Source organism: Populus nigra, chromosome 19 (genome assembly GCF_951802175.1).
Source record: "Populus nigra chromosome 19, ddPopNigr1.1, whole genome shotgun sequence".
Taxonomy (NCBI): Eukaryota; Viridiplantae; Streptophyta; class Magnoliopsida; order Malpighiales; family Salicaceae; genus Populus; species Populus nigra.
Genome location: NC_084870.1, coordinates 2,536,493 through 2,557,547, shown reverse-complemented (window position 1 = coordinate 2,557,547; position 21,055 = coordinate 2,536,493). Strand labels below are relative to the sequence as shown.

The following is a 21,055-nucleotide window of genomic DNA, read 5'->3' as shown; positions in this document are numbered from 1 at the left end:
CTTGAAACTGAGCAGTAAGAGACTTATCGTCAAGCATACAGGCCTAACTCTCTCTTTTGTAAAAAATTTAATTAATACCCTGTGCTCCTTTATATATGTATTTTTTAGTTTACATTATTTTTTTAAATTTAAATTAATACCCTATCTCTGATTTTTTTGTAAGTTGTTTTCTTTATTTTTTAAATAGTAGTTATTGTTTTTAATTATTTTATATTTTATATAATATTTCAAAGAGATTATTGCAATCTATATTTTCATTTTTTTTATTTGATATTAATCTAAATAAATTGTATTTTTATGATGTATTTAAAAAAATTTCTTGATTAGAAAACATTATCTCTAAAATAAAAAAATGCAAACACATAATTGGTTTTTAAAAAATAGATACAAAATATTTGTATATGCATGTCTTTCGTTTTCAAAGAAATGTTAGGTTAACAATTTAGTATTTATTTAATTTGAATAATTTTTTCAGAGTTTATCGATTCATTTATTTTTAATTTTTTCATGTTAAGCACAAATAATATACTCACATTTCTCAATTAAAAAAATTATAATACAATAAAATACATTTATAACATTGATATGTTTTTTTATTATATTAAAAATTAACTTGGTATGACACGTCACACGCTCTTGCCATACAAAAATTACACCACCAAAGAAAGTCCACTCCAAGAGCAGATAAGGAAGATAAGGAAGTTTGAATAACTATGGCAACAAATAAATAATTTAACCAATTAATTTGAGCTCTCATGAATGATTCAAGATTTGGGGACATAGTGAAAACTATATTCTTTTAAATTTTAATTTTTTAAAAAATAATATTTATTTATTTTTTCAAATCTTTTTGATGTATTGATATGAAAAATAATTTTTAAAAAATAAAAAAATATTAATTTAATATATTTTAAAATAAAAAATATTTTAAACCATAATCATTATCATAATTTTAAACATGAAAACAACCCGAATCTCATTTTTCTTCACTCTACATGATATTTACTAGGAAAATAAATTATTCTTTATTATAACACTACTTTACTCTCTAGGAGATAAAATAATTTGATTAAAATATATAAATACTTCACATTACTAGATAAACACATAATTCAACAAGTTTATACAAGGAAGACTCCTACATTATTTGTTTTTTTTTCTTTTACATTATTTTTTCTTCTATAATTACTAACTTAAATATAGAATTATCTATAATTTCAATTAAAAAAAACTTGTATTTACAGAAGAGGGTAGAACGAGTGAGTTCAGGCACCCCATTAGCTCGTGAACAAGTGGTGGAATCTAATCATTCTAGCAAGCCAATCAACTAATGTCAAGGCCCCCTCACGCTCTTTAGCTCAAGACACAATCATAAAAAATAAAAATAAAAAAACAATTTAATATGAAATTTTTACAATTTCATGAGAAAACATGACAGACGAGAGAGAATTTGGTGGTGTTTTGTGCATAATGGAATGGCATGAAAAAAAAAATATTAATTTTTGTACGGAGCCATTGACGAAGCTCATTCGTTCAAATGGATGGTATCAATTGATCTTCCCCATTTCCTGAAATTTAATATAATAAAAAAATAGTAATATTTGTACTACTTTACAAGATTGACCTTCTTCTTATATGAAGTTTTATTAATTATATATTTAAATTTTGTTGATTAAATCTCTTTGCTATTTTTGTTTAATTGAATCCATGTAGGCTATGCAATATTTATTATGATATAGTACATCAATTGAACTTGATTGTTGATTAGAACATAATAATAAAAATTAATCAAGATACGGTCTTTTGGGTACTTGAGTTTTAGGACATGTTTGTTTTGTAAATTAATTAATCTAAATAAAAATTACATCAGGATTTGATAATTAAAAAATAAGATTTAAGATCCAATATTCAAAAAAAAAAAAAAAGATAAAGTGATGTCGTAAGAAAGAGACATTATAAATAATAATAATAATAAAAAAAATCATCGAAAACATACTGAAACTCTATTTTCAACATATCTAATATTGATAGAAAGATTTTGATGAAACGATTTCTACTGTACTATAGTAGAATACAAAATGAAATTGTAATTAACCCCAAACAAATTATGATTATAATTGGTGGTCTTTTAAGGTGTGGTTAGAATTATTTTATCAAGATTTTTATAACAATATTGAGTAAGTTAAAAAATGGAGCTATGTTGTATTCCTGATGACTTATTTTTTTCTTAATTATTGGATCTTGAATTTCATTTCTTGGTGATTTAGGAGGTGTTTGAGAGTGTGATAGTAGTTATTTTTTAAAGTATTTTTTGTTTTAAAATACTTTAAAATAATATATTTTTTAAAATTATTTTTCATATCAGCACATCAATATGATTTAGAAATACCACAAAAAATTAATTAATTTGAAGTAAATAAAAAAATAAATATTTTTTATTTTTTTAAAAAATACTTTTGAAATACAAAAATAAATAGGGATCTTTATAAAATTTTGGATTGATTTTTTATATATTTTAATTAAATTAACATTACTATTTTTAATAGTAATTATATTTAAACTCTGTTATTTTTGTAACATGTATATTTTTCCAAATTTCTAACAAAATGTGCTAGAATTCTAAAATACCCGAATTTGAAATGGCATAGTCTGACACGTGGTTGGTGATGCATTTAATGCAGCGTTCACACTCTTACAGAGGTGGAAAAGACGTTCATTGGACACAACACAGACTATTTACGTACGGACAACTGGAGATTACGTCACCTGGAGCTCATAGTCGCAGAGCCCTAGCTAGCTAGCTAGCTAGCTGGCTAGCTACCTACCTATCTCTAGACAACTGACTCCTTCTGTCCCACGCTATGAATGTCGACCGCCAGATGATCTTTTGCTTGGAGGCAGTAGTTTTGTGACCGATTATCGATAAAAAAAAAAAAAAGAAGAAGAAAAAGCATAGATACACTCCACTTTGTTGCAGTTTCCCAGTCTTCCATGTTCCTTTTAACGGAAGGAATACTACGTGTGTTTGATATTAATTTCTTAAAAAAACAATTATTTGAAAGTGTATAATTTTTTTTTCATTTTTAATATGAGTATATTACATTATAAAAATATTTAAAAATAAATTAATTTAATATTTTATCAAAGCAAATAATCCTTTTATAAAAATAAAAAAACAAAAGTTACCGAACAAGTTCTACTGTTCTAATTTTACACGTTGTTTATTATCATTATGAGTTATTTGAACATGTTGAATTAGGGTGTAATTGTATTTTTGGTTGAATTTATTTTTAAAATTATCTTTTACTTGAAAATAAATTAAATTATACATTTTCATATGTTCTTTTATGGTTTTGAAATATTGATATAAAAAATAAAAAAATCTAAAAAACTTATTTGATGTATTTTTTATTGAAAAATACTTTTACAGAAGGATCTTGCATTTTAGGTGTGTCTGTTAATGTTAGTATGGTGTAGGTTACTTTTTAAAAATACTTTTCACTTGAAAATATATAAAAATAATTTTTTTAGTTTTATTTTTATTTTTTATATCAGTATATCAAAATTATCAAAATATATTAAAAAAATTAATTTAATGTTTTTTCAAGTGAAACATATTTTTGAAACACTATTAAAAATATAAGCTACCGCAATTCCAAGTGCTCACTTAATTTGATGTTTTTTCAGCTAAAATACATTTCGAAAGCTATTATACATCTAATTATTTTCTTAGTGTATATTTGATATTATAATGCAAGATATTTTTTAAAAGTATTTTTTAGTTGGAAATACATTAAAATATTTTTATATTTTTTATTTTTAATATTAACATAGTAAAATTATATAAAAAAATAAAATACAATAAAAAAATAGTAATTCCATGTTTTTTCAAAATAAATATGCTTTGAAAATAAAATAAGTATAGTTGAAAACATACTCAAATCACTTACTGATATGAGGCGGTCACACCAAGCTAATTCATTGAAAAAACTTATATCCGATTATTAAAATAAAAATATATTTATTTTTAATATTAATATATCAAAATAATTAAAAAATATATAAAAAAATAATTTTAAATAAAAAATAAATGATTGCAAACCTGTATTTGCACTGACTGCTCTCCATAACAGGATATAAATTAAATTAAATTAAAATCAATTGAGTGTACGTTGTAAAAAATATTGTTGCCTGAAAAAAGGAAAAAGAAAAAAAAAGGGTGTTTAGAAGAATATCTCCAATACAAAATACTATTTTGAAAAGTTAAATTAATAAAATAGTATTTTTAATAGTATAAATATAATATTTTTTTATATTGGAGTAGAAGAAACAAATGTTTTATTATTTTTTAATAAGTTTGATGTTATTTTTTTTTTACATAACTATATTTAATTGGTTTATGTTTTTAGTGTTATTATTTTGTTGGTTTTAGTCTTTTAAAAAGATATATAAAAATAATATTTGTTAGAAAAAAAATTTTAATATTTTTTTTAATACTTTTCAGATTAAACATGAAAAGATTAAAATAATATTTTTTAATATAGAGCTTTAGATTTAGCTTTTTCATTGAATATGCTCTGAGGAGGCATAAGGGACTCTGCTGTGGGCTGCTAGAAGTGGAGTTGGGGGTGTTGTCATTCACTATATTCACTAGGCAAACTGAGTGACCCACGTGGTTCAGGGGATTCTGTGATTGGAGAATATAAGATTGACGAAGATAGGCTTCACAGGCTGACACTCTGTCTTTCCTCTTTACAGCATGGGAAAAGATGCGAACGCAGTACACAGCAGAGAGGCGTCTGTGCTACCTCCACTTGCCAGGTAGGTACGTACACGTTGCTTTTTCTTTCGGCTTTCTTATTGGTGGAGAATTGCCCCCCCCACCCGCCAAAGGTGCTGCTTCCAGAGGCCAGAGTTGTCCCTCCATCGAATGGTTGTCGTATGGGTTGTCGTCCATGGTAAGGCCCAATATGAATCGTTGACGCAGAATTAACGGATTAACAAAAACACGTGAGGCCACCCACCACTGTACATGGATTGTGAGTGAAAAAAATGTGGGTTGTAATTCTGATTCTATTTCTTTCCTCTTTTTTTCTTTGGTTACTATTGTCACAATGTAAAAAAAAACATTTTGAGCTTAGTATAATGCTTGATTTTGTGACACTAAAATTTATTAATATTAAGGGGTGGATCTTAACTGTTCAGATCCTAAGTTTACTCTTCAAAGATCATCAGTTTGAGTGTCACAAATTTTAAAGCTACTGAAAACTTATATGGTCGTTAACTTCAAGCTCTCGGATGATTAACAAAAAAAAAAATTAATTTTATTATTTGTAAAAAAATAAAAGATAAAAGAACCAAAATTAAAAATAGATGAAAAATTATTTTTCATCTATTTTTAATTTTGTGAGGGTGTTTTGGGTCGAGAGATTAATTTATTTAGATTTTAATGGTGTTTTTATGCATTATCAAGTAAAAATGAGTTGAAATAAATTTTTAGGTAAAAAAGTCAGCATTCAGTTTCTAATGACCTCTCTGGTTGTTGAAATCTATACCGGTAAATAACATGTTTTTTTTTGTTTTTTTTAAATATAAAAAGTTTGACAACTTGTTGTCTGCTCTTTAACATAAAAAATAAGACCTTACACGAAGTCAACCATCGTTATTTATAGGCCAAATGTGTAGGCCCATATAATTGGCCTATTGTGTTCTTTATTTTTCAGTTTTAGATTTTTTTCAAGATTTTTAAATTCAATCCATTAAAATAAATTACTTAAAAATTAATTTTAGAACTCTTTTAATAAATACTATTGGATTTTTTTTTAATTTTTTACTAAAACAATAACCATTTTTTATTATATTGGCAGGTACTATTTGTCTTACAACTCTTCATGATGTTTTTTTCTTAATTTTATTCGGTGGCTAATTTTTTTTAATATGTTTGATTGAATAACATTTGATTTTTTTGTTTGTTTTAAAAAAGGTTACATAATTTTTTTTTAAATTAGCAAATGCTTTTTTTAGCCTTTCATTATAATTATTTTTTGAATTATATTTAGTGGCTTTCCCATGAACGTCAATTTTTATTGTAGTATAGTTAAATAAAAAATAGATTCCCAAAACATAAGTTATTAAACTCACCAAGGCTCATGACTCAAGTAATAAGTTTTACAAGTAAACCAAAGTTGATTCGATTCAATCTAGGTTGTCATTGTCTTAGTATATAAAAAGAAATGGTTAAAGTGACGTTGTCAATATATCTCCTGTTTAAATTATGTTTAAATTTTTATAAATTAAGTATATTATATGTTTGATATAGAATCTTGTCATTATTAAACTTGTCTCTACATTCACATCAGAAATTTGTATACTTTGTGTTTTATATTCTCTTTTAAAATCAAATATATTGACTGGAAAATATTATCTTTAAGAATTAAGTATATTGACTGGAAACCTGTAACCAGATTTTAAAATCATTTTCTGGTGTAACAACACAACGTACATGTTTATCTTGGTATCATAGCCTATTAGGACTTGGGTAGTATTATTCATACTAAGGGTGAGCCAAAAAACTGATTAAACCAAGAAAACTAGAAAAAAAAAACCGAAAAAACTAAATTGTGAAAAAAAACTAATTAAAATTTTGAAAAAACAGACTAGTTTAGTTCCGGTTTATAAGCCCGAAACCGAAAAAACAAACTGAACCGAAAAAGCCTGAGTCAAATCGGAAAAAACCGAGTCAAACCGAGCCAAAATCGAGCCAAACTGAAAAAACCAAACCAAACCCGTTTGAACTAATTTTTGTCCAAAAAAACTGAACCGAACCAAAACTAGTCAGTTTGAACCGGTTTTAGTTTTTTGTTTTTTAAATTTTTTTTGGTTTGGTTACTTCTTTTTTTATAAAAACTGAACCGAACCGAAAATGATCACCCCTAATTCATACAAAAGTTATAGAAACCTAGTGAGAGCAGAAACCTTAAAAGTATAGATGAATAATATTGAATGATACAAGTCCCATTTAAGAGTGATGATAGGACAATAAATCCATATAACTTGAGTTTGTTTTCTAAATTATCTTTTTAAAATATGGATTCTGTTTTTTATAAAACAACTTCTATTTTACCATCTTTTACCTCTGATTCTTTTGAAAACAAAAGAGTTATAAATAGTAAATAGATTATTATTGAAGATTTTACAAAAAAAATATTAATGATTAAAAAATTCTAAAGGTTTAAAAGAACCAAATTTACCAAACTTCTTCTTTCAATATTTTCAAAATTGATTTTACAATAAAAACTGAAGAAAGAGATATTTAGCTTACAAAGCTTTTTGAAACTATTTATTCCAAAACATCCCTACAAAAACACATAGACAGAAACTACAAATATATCCATATTGGCCTTATACAAGTAGAAATCAAATCTTTTACTAAAGAAGGTTTAAATACTTCTATCCTAGTTGTTCTTAAAGATGCTAGATTCCAAAATTTTTAGGTTCATTACTCAGTTCCATTGAGTCCAGTTTGTGTTGTGGTCCCGTTTGTTTTGATTATTATCTAAATCTAATTATATATCTCAAAAACAAAAACATCCTGCAAAGTATTATATTACAAATAAAAACCCATAATTATAACATGCTTGAAGGATTAATTTCTAAAGCATTAAACTTTAAGATCTATTATAAAACCATGTTTTCTACTTTTGCCAGTAAACATAAATTCCAATCTCAGAAAGGTGAAACTTTACTTCTCAAAATAGACCTTTCTAGATTAAATACAGTTGTATCTAAATCTATCAAATGAAAAGATGTTACTTTATAAGAAGACTGGATCCTTAAACGTGTTACCCAACTTAAACCCTTACAACCATCACAATCAAATATCTAACTCAAACGAATAACTAAATATAACGATGGTAAAATTAGACTATCCTTCCATAGACATTTAACCAGTTCTAGATTTTCATATGAATCTTCTACATGTAGTACAATAAACAATGAGGGAATTTCTGAAATTCTCTTAGTTATAAATATACCTTGCCACACAAACTTATCTAGGAAATTAACCTTTGATATTCCTAGCATCAATTTTCAAAATGTTGATTATACCATAAATATACCCAAACCACTATATACAAACACTGACCAACTTTCTCTATACTCCTTTCCAACATTCTCATCTGTAATCGAAAACATCTAGAATGAGTTGAATATTCTTGAAACAAATCTTATTATAAACAAAAAAATATTTTTATAATTTTATTGCATTATATAAAGTCCAAATCTTGTTCTTTGATTGGTTCGAATCATTTTATGTATTGGAACAATATATCATATATCCATTTTTAAAACATGCATGTCCCATAATATCTAGAAGTAAAACCTCTATTTGGGAATTTGCGAGTGGTACTTCTATTGAGTCTAAATATCCATACTTGAGAAATCTCAAAATTCCTTATGATAGTCAGATTATAGATGCTGCTCCTTACAAAAACTCAAATGAAGACATCACCATAAACACTAAACACATTATCCAGTAAACTAACTTCACTAATACCAACCTGATACCATAGGAAAACAATTGTTTAGAATAGAAAAATAAATCCAAAACACCAAACATATTATCCAACAAAATAACTTCACCAATACAAACCTAATACCATAGGAAAACAACTGTCTAGAATAAAAAAAATAAATCCAAAGAACTATTGTTTCTCTAGTTAAAACTACAAAATTTATAGACTAGAAACTAAAAAATCCAGTATTCAAACTATACCAAATTACAAGAACTAGCCAAACTCAATTCCAAAATAATAAAAATGACTTTTTTAAAGCCATTAAAGATCATTTTAACCACCTTGAAGTTTTGTCCTCTATTTTGATTACTCTTGACACACCCCATAAGTTAGTTACAATCCCCAAATCTCTATAAGCAACATAAATGTTATTCAAAATTACCAAACTTAGACCATTGATGAAGAGGCCTTTCAGGAAGAAACTCTTAAAATTAATAAACTTGTCTTGAGAAATTATACTCCTAAAACAACCATTGCTCCTGATATAACCCTCTATAATGAACCGACCGTTATAAACTAACATAAATTCAATGCCTTTTTCCTCTATGAATGGAACATAGATGGAATATTTGAATACAATATCCTAAACACCTTATAACAAATGATCATGATTGCTAATGCTTACAAAACTCAAACTGGAACTTCAGACAAAGCTATAATTGAACTCTTTATAGCCAGTTAAAAGGATGATGGGATTATCATCTCATTAAACCTAAACCTTGAATTCCTTAACTCCATCCAAATGATTGAAGACCACATATTTATCTTTGACTTTGATGAAAACACCATCCAAGTTGCGGTTTCAACTTTTATTTTAACCATTCCCTACATCTTCTAAGAGATGCCTCCCATCTCATAGATAAAGATATTGAACTTTATTTACAACTTTAGATTTTAAAAAACTGAGTGACTTTTAATGGTATAAAAACACTTTCCTTACCCGTGTCATGCTCTAAGAAGATTCAAACCAACCTTTCTGGAAAGAAAAATTCCTTGTTGGTTTGCAAACCCTCATGAGAGAAAAAGTTAGGAACAAAATCAAAGACACTTTGTCTCCAAAACAATCCCTTATAACAAATTAACAAATGATGAGCTTGTTAGTTTTACCAAAAAAGATAGTTTTAAGAGTTATCAAGACAACTCCAAAAACATTTTCAGTGAAAAACAAGAAAAACTAGACAAGAACTATGAAGTTTTTATGAACAGTTTGACCTATCCCTACCAAAGCAAACTTATAGTGATTCATGCTCTAAATCTACCACCTCAAAGCCCAAAAAACCACCTAACAGAAGATCAACCCATAAATATAGAAAACATTTCTATATAAAAACTAAACCTTACTGCAAAAAGACCACTAAAAAACCCACAAAACCTCTTCGGTCAAAATCAAAACCTAAGCCCAAATTTGATCTAAAAAACATTACATGGTACAAATATGGCCAGAAAAGCCATACCTCTAGATTTTATCAAATTAATACAAAGTTACATGAACTATAATTAAAAGAAGAAGTCATTCATGATATCCAAACCTTTTGGTTGAAGCATTTGAGACTAAATTCAGCCCATCAGACATTTTTAAAGAACCCTTCCAAATTATTAAGTTAGCAACATCCAATTTTAACTCAGATACATCAAACCATAACACTTCAAAACAAATAAATGTCTTAACCCAAGACCAAAAAATTATTCTTAAAGATATCTAAATACTTAATGACCCTCAATTAAAAAAAACATATATGGAAAAACTTATTAGTTCCTTTGATAAGCTAAAGACACCATAGTTTATTCAAAGATAGTTATTATTGCTATCAACTAGTACAAATACCTATGACCTTACCAAAATTCTCGAAAAAAAATAATCTAAACTTGTTGCTAGTATCCTAGATCTATGATCTGAAATCAAAGCTTTTAAGATTGAACTACAAAACCTCAAAAAGCCCAATAAAAATACTATTATTTTACAACACCTTCTTACAAAGTTAGAAAGCCAGTTTAATTTGAACTAGATTTAGAAGATCAAACCCTAAAGAACCATGCATTGGATCATGCATTATCAAATATTGAGCACATTCCTTAAGATTTTCTACATTATTTAACTCAAATTAATTTTTAAAAGTACATTATAAAAATTACATTAATCTTTTCAAATGATTTTCAAATAGATATTATTTCCTTGTTTGATATAGATGCATATTTGAATTGTATTAAATAATGAATAGTTTCAAAATGATTTTTACAAAACACTCTTGGAAAACTTTCTACAATAAATAATACTAAATTAATTATTGAATACAAAACTCAAGCATTAGTTTTTAATAATGAGTTTTATCTAAAAAATTTCTTTGTTGTTATTAATGATATTAATCATATTATTATTCTTGACACTCTTTTTATTGACATGATTACTACTTACAAAACTGGTCATGAAAGTAATATTTTAAAAACCAATAGTTTGAAACTTGTTTTTTCTTTCTTAGAAAGGCCAAAGACTAGGAATTAAAATCTGATCACGATATTTTTCTATTCACACTTATCACATCAATGCATTGATTCGAGGAAAGCAAACTCATCTCATACGGATCCCTTATAAAACTGGTCATGAAAGTAATCTTCATGCATTTTTCTTCATGGTATTGCTCATCTTCACATCTCTAAAATAAAATCTCTATTTCTCTATATGAAATGGACAACTTGACTGTCTATTTGGACAACACCCATTCGTTAATTGGCCTTCACCCAAGCAGACCACCCTATCCACTAAGTATCAGGCTTTATCCCAAGAACAAATTACTATGGATCGAATCCCAAACCTATGTAAATGTATTGGTAGCCCACGTCGGCACACACAATAATGTAGTGTTATAACCTTTTAGAGGCTAGTATGGGCACCTGACTTTCTTACTAATAGCTATATAAGTACAGTGTATGCCTTGTTAGTACAATGCCAATTATTCTCGCTAATCACTGACATGCACCAACCTTTCTCACCAATAGTCATGACACCTAACCTTTTAGTATGACACGTACATAACTTTACCTATGTGGAGTAGATAATTGTTTTCATAATTACTCCACACGATGTCTGTAACTTCACATTTCATGTGGTAATTTCATGTGATTGGGGTAGATAAACATCTCAGGTCACTAGGTAACAAAATAAAAACATAAATAATATTAAAACATAAACTCTTTTAAGCTTTTTCTTTCTTTGTTATATATTTTTTCTCTCCTACAATTTACTATCTTAAGTATCAGTGAGTTTTCTATTTTAATATGCGAATTTTTTTTATAAGAGAGTTGGAAATGATCAAGCCTAGATACCATAGTCTAAGACATAGTTGTGAAAAGCCCAAATTTATTATAATTTTTTACGACTTCATCAATTCTCGATATCTGAATTTGAACAGAACTCTTAAATAATATCAAGACATTCTAAAATTATAAAAATAAGAAAAAGGAAATAATTGGCATCTAACATTTAATTTCACATGTATTTTTGCCATTATGTGCTTAGTTGTGAAAAAGACTAATTAACTCCTTGATACTCCAATGCTACAAAGAAGTCCCATCATGTAAATTGGGACAAAAAAAATAAAAAGAGACTTCATAGATAAAATCTTTCAACGATTGAATCGTTTTGCGAGTCCCCTTCTCGTGTTTTAGTATCTTCTTCAATAGTTTTTAATTTCTTTTCAAATAAAGACTTTTTTCAGCACTTTTTAGTACATTTCTTCCATCTCCAGAAGTTTTCTATGCGCTACATACCGCAATCTCTTTGTACCATGATTTTAACTAAAACACTTTGTTTGTTAGATGGTGGTGACATAGATAAACAATAACCTAAACCATGTTTGCTTTTAAAATTTAAAAATAGAAAGATGCATAATATTAATAATAATAAAGGGGATTATGAAATAAAAAAAGAGAGAGAATTAGAGGTTCACAATACCAACATTACATAGTAACAAGATTAATGCCTAATTTGTTACTTAATTAGTACTAGGTATGAAATGAGCGTTTGAATGTGATATCAAAAATAATTAATACCACAAAAATTAAGCTTCCTTGCTCGTATTACAATACAAATTTATAATTACTATACAAGTTGTTTGGTATTTTGTTTTTTTTTCTATTTTTGTTTCTATCAAGATATGACGACTTGTTTGCTTATATTTTTTGTTTTCGTTGAATTAAATTTGGCAACAAATTTTGAGAACTTTTGAAAAATAAAAAAAAAAGTTTTCAAAAGTTTTCTGTTAGAGAATAATATAAATTATATTTTGGGACCTCACATAATAATTTAAGTTTTTAAGTTGAATTGGTTTTTTGACTTGGTATCAGAGCCTTAATGACGTCACGAGTTCGAATCTCACCATCCCTATTTATTTGATAAAAATTAAGCACAAGGTAGTGTGGACTATGTAAGTTTCAAGCCCAAAAAACTTTCATTTGGGGGGTGTGTTAGAAAATAACATAAATCATTTATTGTAATGTAACATGCTTAAGCTTTTAAGTTGAATTGATTCTTTAATATTTTTAAAAGTAAATTTGAGAGTAAAAAAAAGAGTCAAGAAATAAGCAATGGATCATGCATGGGGTTTGTGCCAGGATCAAATTTAGGGTGTATATGATTTATTTCTAGACCTGGTCAAATAACTTTTTTAAAAATTAAGAATTAAGTATAAGGTAATGATAAGTTTATTTTTATTTTAAATCTAAATAACTTTTAATTGAAATTGTATTAAAAAGTAATATAAAATTTTATTAAATAACATAATTTTTTTTAATTGAAATGATTCTTGAAGCGTGAGATTTTGAAGATTCTAAATAGGATTTATTACAACTAGAACACATGAAAGACACAACATATGTTTTCATGTTTAAACCCAAGAGAGGTTTGGAATCATTAAATGATCTATGACAAAAACAATAATAATTTTAGATTATACTTAAATCTTATCAAGAGGTTTTACATGTCTTTTTATCAATTTATACTAAGATTGAGAATGCCCTCATATTAGACCTAGAAATTACTTTTTTTTATAGTTTTAATACTTTCCTATTTCGTTTTGAGTTTTGGCCTTTTGTTTTTATTTTTATTATCTTCTTCATATTTTCATTTCCTTTCTAGTTGAGGTTGGTGAGAGATCTATTTATACTCCTGTGATTATTATTATTATTTTGAGATAGTTATTAGAAGAATAATTCAATTAAAAATTAACAGTACAGTCAGGGTTTGTGTTTGATTTTTTTTCGTGATTTTCTGTCTCCTTATTTCTTTTGACTCCTAGTCTGGTTACTTTAAGCTGCACAAGTTCTATGAGATTCATCAATAATATGGAATACTAGCTTAATTAAAAAAAAAACAAAATCTCGTGCAACAATTTGGGCTTAAGGACCTGGGGAGGGAAAAAAGAAAAAAAGAAATCAACGAAATTAGGAAATGAATTACTAGTTGATCACTTTATGACGAAACGATACGAAAGTTCTTCATTCAATTAATCAGCCCAGGCTAGCGTACCTAAGCCAACGACCAAGTGACATCCACAACACCCAAATCTTTGTTCAGTTTCAAAGCTTCCCAAACCGCATCAGACCCATCGACAATATTGTTCCTACAAGGTGGCAAGCCAGCATGTTGGCTGTCGCACCCATTCTTCGAGTCACACTCATCCACCACCTTAGCTAGCACGCTCCTTCCATTTCGTGCTGTAATCTTTATCATCTTTCCACATCTTGATCCTCCAGCATACCAGCCGGTAGACAGCGCCACCACGCGCTCCGTCTTCTCATGAAAGTTCTCGTCACACTCCGATGGGGCTCCACCTTCCCCTCCTTCGCTAAAGTCATTGGGTGTTAGGCTAGCTTTAGTAAAAGATGTGACTGGAGGGGAACATGTGAACCGGGGAAAAGATTTTCCTTTGCATGTAAGGGTTCCGGAGGGTTTGCAGTCGATCGATGTTTGAAGGAGGTGAAGGACTTTCTCCAGTGCAAGTGTGAGTCCCAACATCAGGGTCATCATTGCACTTTCCATTAATGCAAATGAGGTGAAGAAATGGCAGTGCTCGAAGTCAGTGGAAAAGAGATGATGATGATATTAAACGAGGGAAAGAGACACAAAAGGCATTGTGTTTTCCATGTTTGTGTATGTTTCAAGCAAGGAGTGTGCATTTATTTACAGTACAGAGGCTTGGATTCTACATCTTACAAATTAACAGTATATCTGGAAAAAGATCAATTTTAGGTTTTTGACTCTATTGTCTGTAACACATGGATGTCTTCTTCTGTTTAGCTTGATCCACAATCAAGATTCTTCTTATTTCCTTATTTTTCTAAAATCAAGGGTACTTTTTAAGAAAAACGTGTTGTTTTTGTGTTTGTTTTGTTTCTTTGTATTTGTTTTTTCTATTGTTCCAAAGGTTTTGTGATGCTGACTGGAATGAAGAATAACATGATTGTTGTAAATTAAAACCCTTACTAATAAAATTTCTTTATAACTATGGAAAAACTTGTAAAATACTTAATTTATTCATTTTTATTTTACGTCCTTAATTTATTCATATATAGCATGTCCTTAATTTATTCATAAAATACTTAGTTTATTCATATATAACCTGTCCTTTATCATCATAAATCATATAGAAATGAACTTAATCTTGATTAACATGCAAATTAATTTTAAAATATATTTACTATCAAATCTTATATATTCGGCAGTAGATTTTAGTTTAAAAAGGAGGGCATAAATAGATTTTATTTCCTGTGTCCTCCAAAATGATATTGGAAAATCTTTTTTCAGCTAAATTTCCACGGTAAAAAAGCAAATATAAAAATTAAAGGAAGCTGAAGGATCACTCTATATTCAAAGTACCTAGCTAGATTTTAATCTTGGGGAAGATCCAGGTGAGGTTTTGGGCCTATAAGTTTGTCTTCAAATATAGCTAATCCAGTGCTCTACCTGTAAACCAAAATTATTGACTTTTTTTTCCCCTTTCAAAATCCACTTTTGTTTTGCTCATTTTGAAACTTATTTTGTTTTTATTCATATCATTATTTCAGATTCTACGTGATTCCAATGCGCCCATGAGAGACATCGACTGAAAGCGAAAAATAGTTTTACTTTATATTGTAAAAGAAATTAATTAATCATATCTTTGTATTTTATTTAATATCAAAAAATCATTTCAACTCAAAAACCTAAATTGTTAAATAAAATCTCAAGATATGATTTATTTTATTCTTTAATACACCCTTAAGTAAAAATCATTTAGACTCAAAATTTACACCGATCATCAACTCGTGACCACTTAATCATCAAAGCTATGATATCATGTCAAAGAATCATTTCAATTTAAAAATTTAAACTGTTAGATAAGGTTTCAAGATATGATTGATATTATTTTTTAATATATACGAGTCAAAATTTTTAATCAGAAGAGAAAAAAAATGATTTATATTCTTTTTTAATATATAATTTAAAATTTTTAAATTTAAGTATTTTTTTTAATATAGTACCACATCTTTTATTATCAAACACTCAATATATAGTCTAAATCTCATCACTGATATTCTTTCAAATTAAATTAAATCTCGGCGTCATTTAATTATTGTTTTTTTTTAATTTTATACTGAAACAATAGTGTTGTTGTCTTTTAAAGATTTTTACAAGGTTCCAACAAATCTCGTTATGTTGACATATTCAACAACCTTGGGGAGTTAATCAGAAGAGAAAAATGCATTGTAAAAGATGCCTCACCATGAACCAGAAGTTGGTCTTCTTTACCAGTGACTATTTAGTATGAGATAGTTTTGTGTCTCGTTTGAAAAAATAAATTAAAAATCAAAATTAAAAATTATAGTTTTCTCAAATCCAAGATTTCATTAGAAATTTTATAATAAGACTCTGTTCAAAACTATAATGTAGATTAATTAACTATAATTGAGATAAAATAAAGTTTTAATTATATATTATCAAATTAATAACCAGTTTAATCTAAAAACTTATGCTATTATGTGATGTTTTAAGATATGATTTATATTATTATTTAACACTCCCTCAAGTAAAAGCCCTTTAACCTTGATATTTGGATAGATCCATGCTACCTTATGTTAATTTTTATCAAATAAATAAGGATGAGATTAGAATTCGCAATCACTTGATTATTAAGACTCTAATATCATATTAATAAACTAATTTAACAAAAAAATTAAGTTATTAGATAAAATTTCAAGGTATAATATATATATATATATATATTACCACCACCACAACGTTACCCTAATTAAGCATAACCTAAGCCTTGACTAAATTATATTAACCTAAGCCTTGACTAAGTTATATATGTATGTTTGCACGTAAGCCCACTTGCAATATTATTTGCTTGACGGGGTCCAACGATCATCAACATGTTTTCAGAATTGACAAGATCAGTGTGTTATATATGCTTGTTGCATCCTGTTTGTTTGTGTTTTAAAAACAATTTACACTATTTTATTCGTAATATACTTACTTAAATTAATAATAGTTGATTACTTTGATTTACTACTCTAAAACTCATAAGATACAAACATTCAAAAAGAAAAGAAAAGAATAATTCTTAATTTAAATTAACTATAGAATTATATATTTACTTTTCAAATTTTAATTTTGCTTCAATAAATATAAAATATCAATATACCATCATTAGAGTAAAATTATCTCAAGTTATGTTATTATCTACAAATTAAAGGTAAACAAACAAGAAGTGTTATTTTTTACCTTCATCAAAATGAATGTAGAGTGATATATTCATAAATATTGTATCAAATACCTCTTGTAATAATTTATATAAGTTTTATTAGAAAAAATAATAATTTATTTCGATTTTTCTTTTTTTGAGCTCATGGGATTTGCAAAATGGTTAATGTTCGATCCAAATATCCTTCTCGAGTTGGGTCATGCTTAAATCCAAAAAAGTCCAAGTAAATAGATCTAATCCAAAATAATTGGAAACGAGCTTCGAAGTCCAAAATTTTTTGCCCGCCTCTATCTTGTTTGGATTCCAATTGCCCAAACTAAAAGTAAATATAATTATTATTATTAATTTGAAAATCAAGCACAAAAATTAAATTAACCTAGGAAATATGGATCCAATCATAATATAAGTCAAAAATAGATATTTTATCAAACCAAAATTAACTAAACAATCCACTACTGAGTTTGCTTCTTTAAAACCAAATATTATTACTTAAATACTCCTATTTAACTACAAAATCACGTCTTAGATAGATTTGAGCTTTGATAATAATAGAAATCCATCAATAAGAATAAGATTAGAAAATAATTGACAAATAACTTTACGGTAACGAGGATTTAGGGTCTATTTGGGATTGTGATAGCGGTGACGGTTCAAATTGCTTTTCGCTTAAAAATACATAAAAATAAAGGTTTTTTTAAAAAATTATTTTTGATATCAGTACATTAAAATAATCTGATATATATATATATATATATATATATATATATATATATATATATATATATATATATATATATATATATATATAAACATTTCTAAAGGAAGGATACCTTTGAGTAATTGCTATCTTTTTTTAGACATCACATCTTTTTTTTTTCTATAAATACCATTTTATTTTTTGGTTTCTTAATTTTTTTAAAAACTAAGTGGTGACCCTATACAACTTTCTTATTTTAAAAGTCTTATATCTAGGATATATATCACTTTATTTCTATTTTATAATTTTTTTAATTAAAAAATCATAAAATATATTTAACAAGAATAAAACTAGCATACCTACTCCATGATTAACCAAAATAACCATTTTTTTTGTCATAATAAAAAAAGCCCCTGATGGTCTAAAAATTATGTTTTGATAAGAGATTTAAACCTATTATAACTCAATTTTGGGTTTTCCTTAAAATCATCCATTTTCTTTTAAAAATAATAAGAAACAAAATGAAAATAAATAAATAAGGACTGGTCGCTTGGCTAGAACAGGTTGAGAAGTGTTTTATACACACGGAGAAACCAAATTGGAATTTTAGAAAAAATTAGTAGCACAATTATACTCCAAAGGATCTAAGATTGAAAAACAATGCAGATTTAAGATTAAATTAAATGATTATCAAATGAATTTGAATAAAAAAAAGTATGAGAACTTAATTAGACTTTTAATAGGTCAATTTGATTTAATCATAGGCCCAATTAAATGTTTAATTAAGTTTACTAATTAATTTGGGTCAAATTAAAAGAATTAATTAACTACAAGGACTTAATTAGACTTTTAATATGTCAAATTAATTTTAATAGGGACTTAATTGATGAAAAATTAAGTTTGAAAGCCTAATTTAGGCTTAATTAAGAAAATTGAAATTTTAAAGGATCAAAATTATTTTTTAGAAAATCAATTGGGTGAAATTAGAGATAAAATCGCTAAAAAATCAAAGTTTGGGGGTTAATTAGGAGCCAAATTGAAAGAATTCAAGACCAGGTATTTTTTTGCAAAAGAAGTGCATATTCAAGGGCCAAATTCAGTTGAAAACAAGGGTGAAATTGAAGAAGTTAAAAGTTTGAAGGTCAATTAAAGATGAAATTGAAAAGATTAAGGGTTGAAATTAAAAGAGAGATTTATTACATAATTTAGATTATAAATACCAAAACAACATCGTTTCATTTCAATGAAACGGTGTGTTTTATGAAACGATGTTGTTTTGGTCAATGCACAATACAAAAAATAATAAAAGCCAGACAACATGTTGTTTGGTATGCCTTAACATGGTTAATGCCATGATGTTGCCTGTCACACCCGGACATCGTGGCGACCAATTAAAAATAATCTCTCGATTGAAAAAGGAACAGATATCTGGCATCTTGTTTTTTTAGGAGAAAAGGTTTTGTTCAAGGAGTCGCCACCTAGTATTATGGTCACTAGGAACCCTAACTAGTCAACAGAGATTCTATGGTACGGAACTGATTACGCAAAAGGAAAGATGCCATCACCCCTTAAGTGTCTCACCTAAGGTAGGCTGCATTGCTGGTTTTGTCTAAAATTGCTAAGAATTTGTTCTCCTTTTTTCCTTTTTTTATTCTTCCTTTCATGTTCCTAACTCTGGCTTCAGTGAATAGTTCCTACGAATATTTCCAACTTTGGTATTGGTAAATATCGCACAAATCTAAAAAATACGATACTCCTAACTCTAGCATAAGTGAATATTTTTCACAAAAAATGAATTTGAAGAAGAAATTTTGTATGTCATTTTTTTTCTTGTTTATCCTTTATTATTATTTGTCCTTTTTAGATGGAAGTAAAAAAAACATTGCACGACATATTTACATTTAACAATAATAGTCCACAGATTGAGCACATCTACAAAAAATACAAACACAAAGAAAAAAAATAAAACAAAGTGCAAAGGGTCCACAAATAAATCAATGAAGGCCCTAAATATTTTTGAAATTTTCTGTTATCGAAAAGGGGTTCGTATGGTCAAATATCAAATTAGAATGGGCATAAAAATTATAGTCAAGGCATAAGGGTGTGTTTTGCCAAGCACACCCTTAGCAAACACAATTTGGATCGGCTAGGCCTAAATCCTAGACCCGGCCCATTTTTTTCTTTTTAGGCTGGATCTAGCCCAGCCATGCGTGAAAGGTTCACACATACATGTAACAGTAACCAGTTAATTATTTTAGCAAGGAAGGAAAGAAACTTACCTAGGCGTGCGGCTGCTGAAGGCGAAGTCGAGGGAGACTGGGCTAAAAAAAAGAGTTGAGGGGGACGGCGGCTTGTATAGGGTTCGCCGCCCTCTTTTTTTTTACGTTTCTCTCTTTTAGGGTTTCTAGTAATGGCCTTCTCTTGGGGTCTCTTGTTTTAGGGTTTCTCTCTCTAATCGTCCCCTTTTTTCATACCCTGAGATCTGTATTTATAGTGCCAGAGTCCCTTCGCAAGTGAGAAACTAAGTTTCAATCAAACTCACTATCTTCTTTAAGGTTTGAATTTGATTAAGAATCAAATTTGAAAGCGGATAACTATCATTATCTTGAAGACAAGGATTATCTCGAAATAAATCTCTGATATTTTAATTTTTCTTTTTAAACCCTGTAAAAATTAAATTAAAAGCCAATGGGCTGAAATTGGGCTACAACATTGCCTTTGAAACCTCTACAATACAGGTCCAAAGTCATAGACTCAACCAACCTTTGACAGTCTAGTTTGAGAGTATCGATTTGTTGGCATGTTATCAATGGTTGTGATCAATCCTAGAGGGCTTAATGGTTGAGATTTGACTCCAGATGGGAGCCCACACATCTTACCCACCTCATATAAATAAGAGCGGCCATTTCCAGCAAAAAAAGAGAGGAGAAAATAGAGAGAGAAGGGAGTAAAAAAAGAAAAAAAAAGGAATGACCATACCTCAACACCATAACCAACACTTCTTCCTCTCCTTTGTTCCAACTGAGGGAACCAAACCTATATTCTGT

General features: G+C 27.7%; 1 protein-coding gene across 1 annotated transcript; it reads right to left on the bottom strand.

The window, feature by feature from the left end:
• Positions 1-13,944: 13,944 nt before the first annotated feature.
• LOC133679254 (kiwellin-like) lies at positions 13,945-14,763 on the bottom strand. The gene has a single exon (XM_062101794.1). The coding sequence runs from the start codon at positions 14,605-14,607 to the stop codon at positions 14,095-14,097; it is 513 nt and encodes a 170-aa protein (XP_061957778.1). The 5' UTR covers positions 14,608-14,763; the 3' UTR covers positions 13,945-14,094.
• Between the last annotated feature and the right edge of the window lie 6,292 nt (positions 14,764-21,055).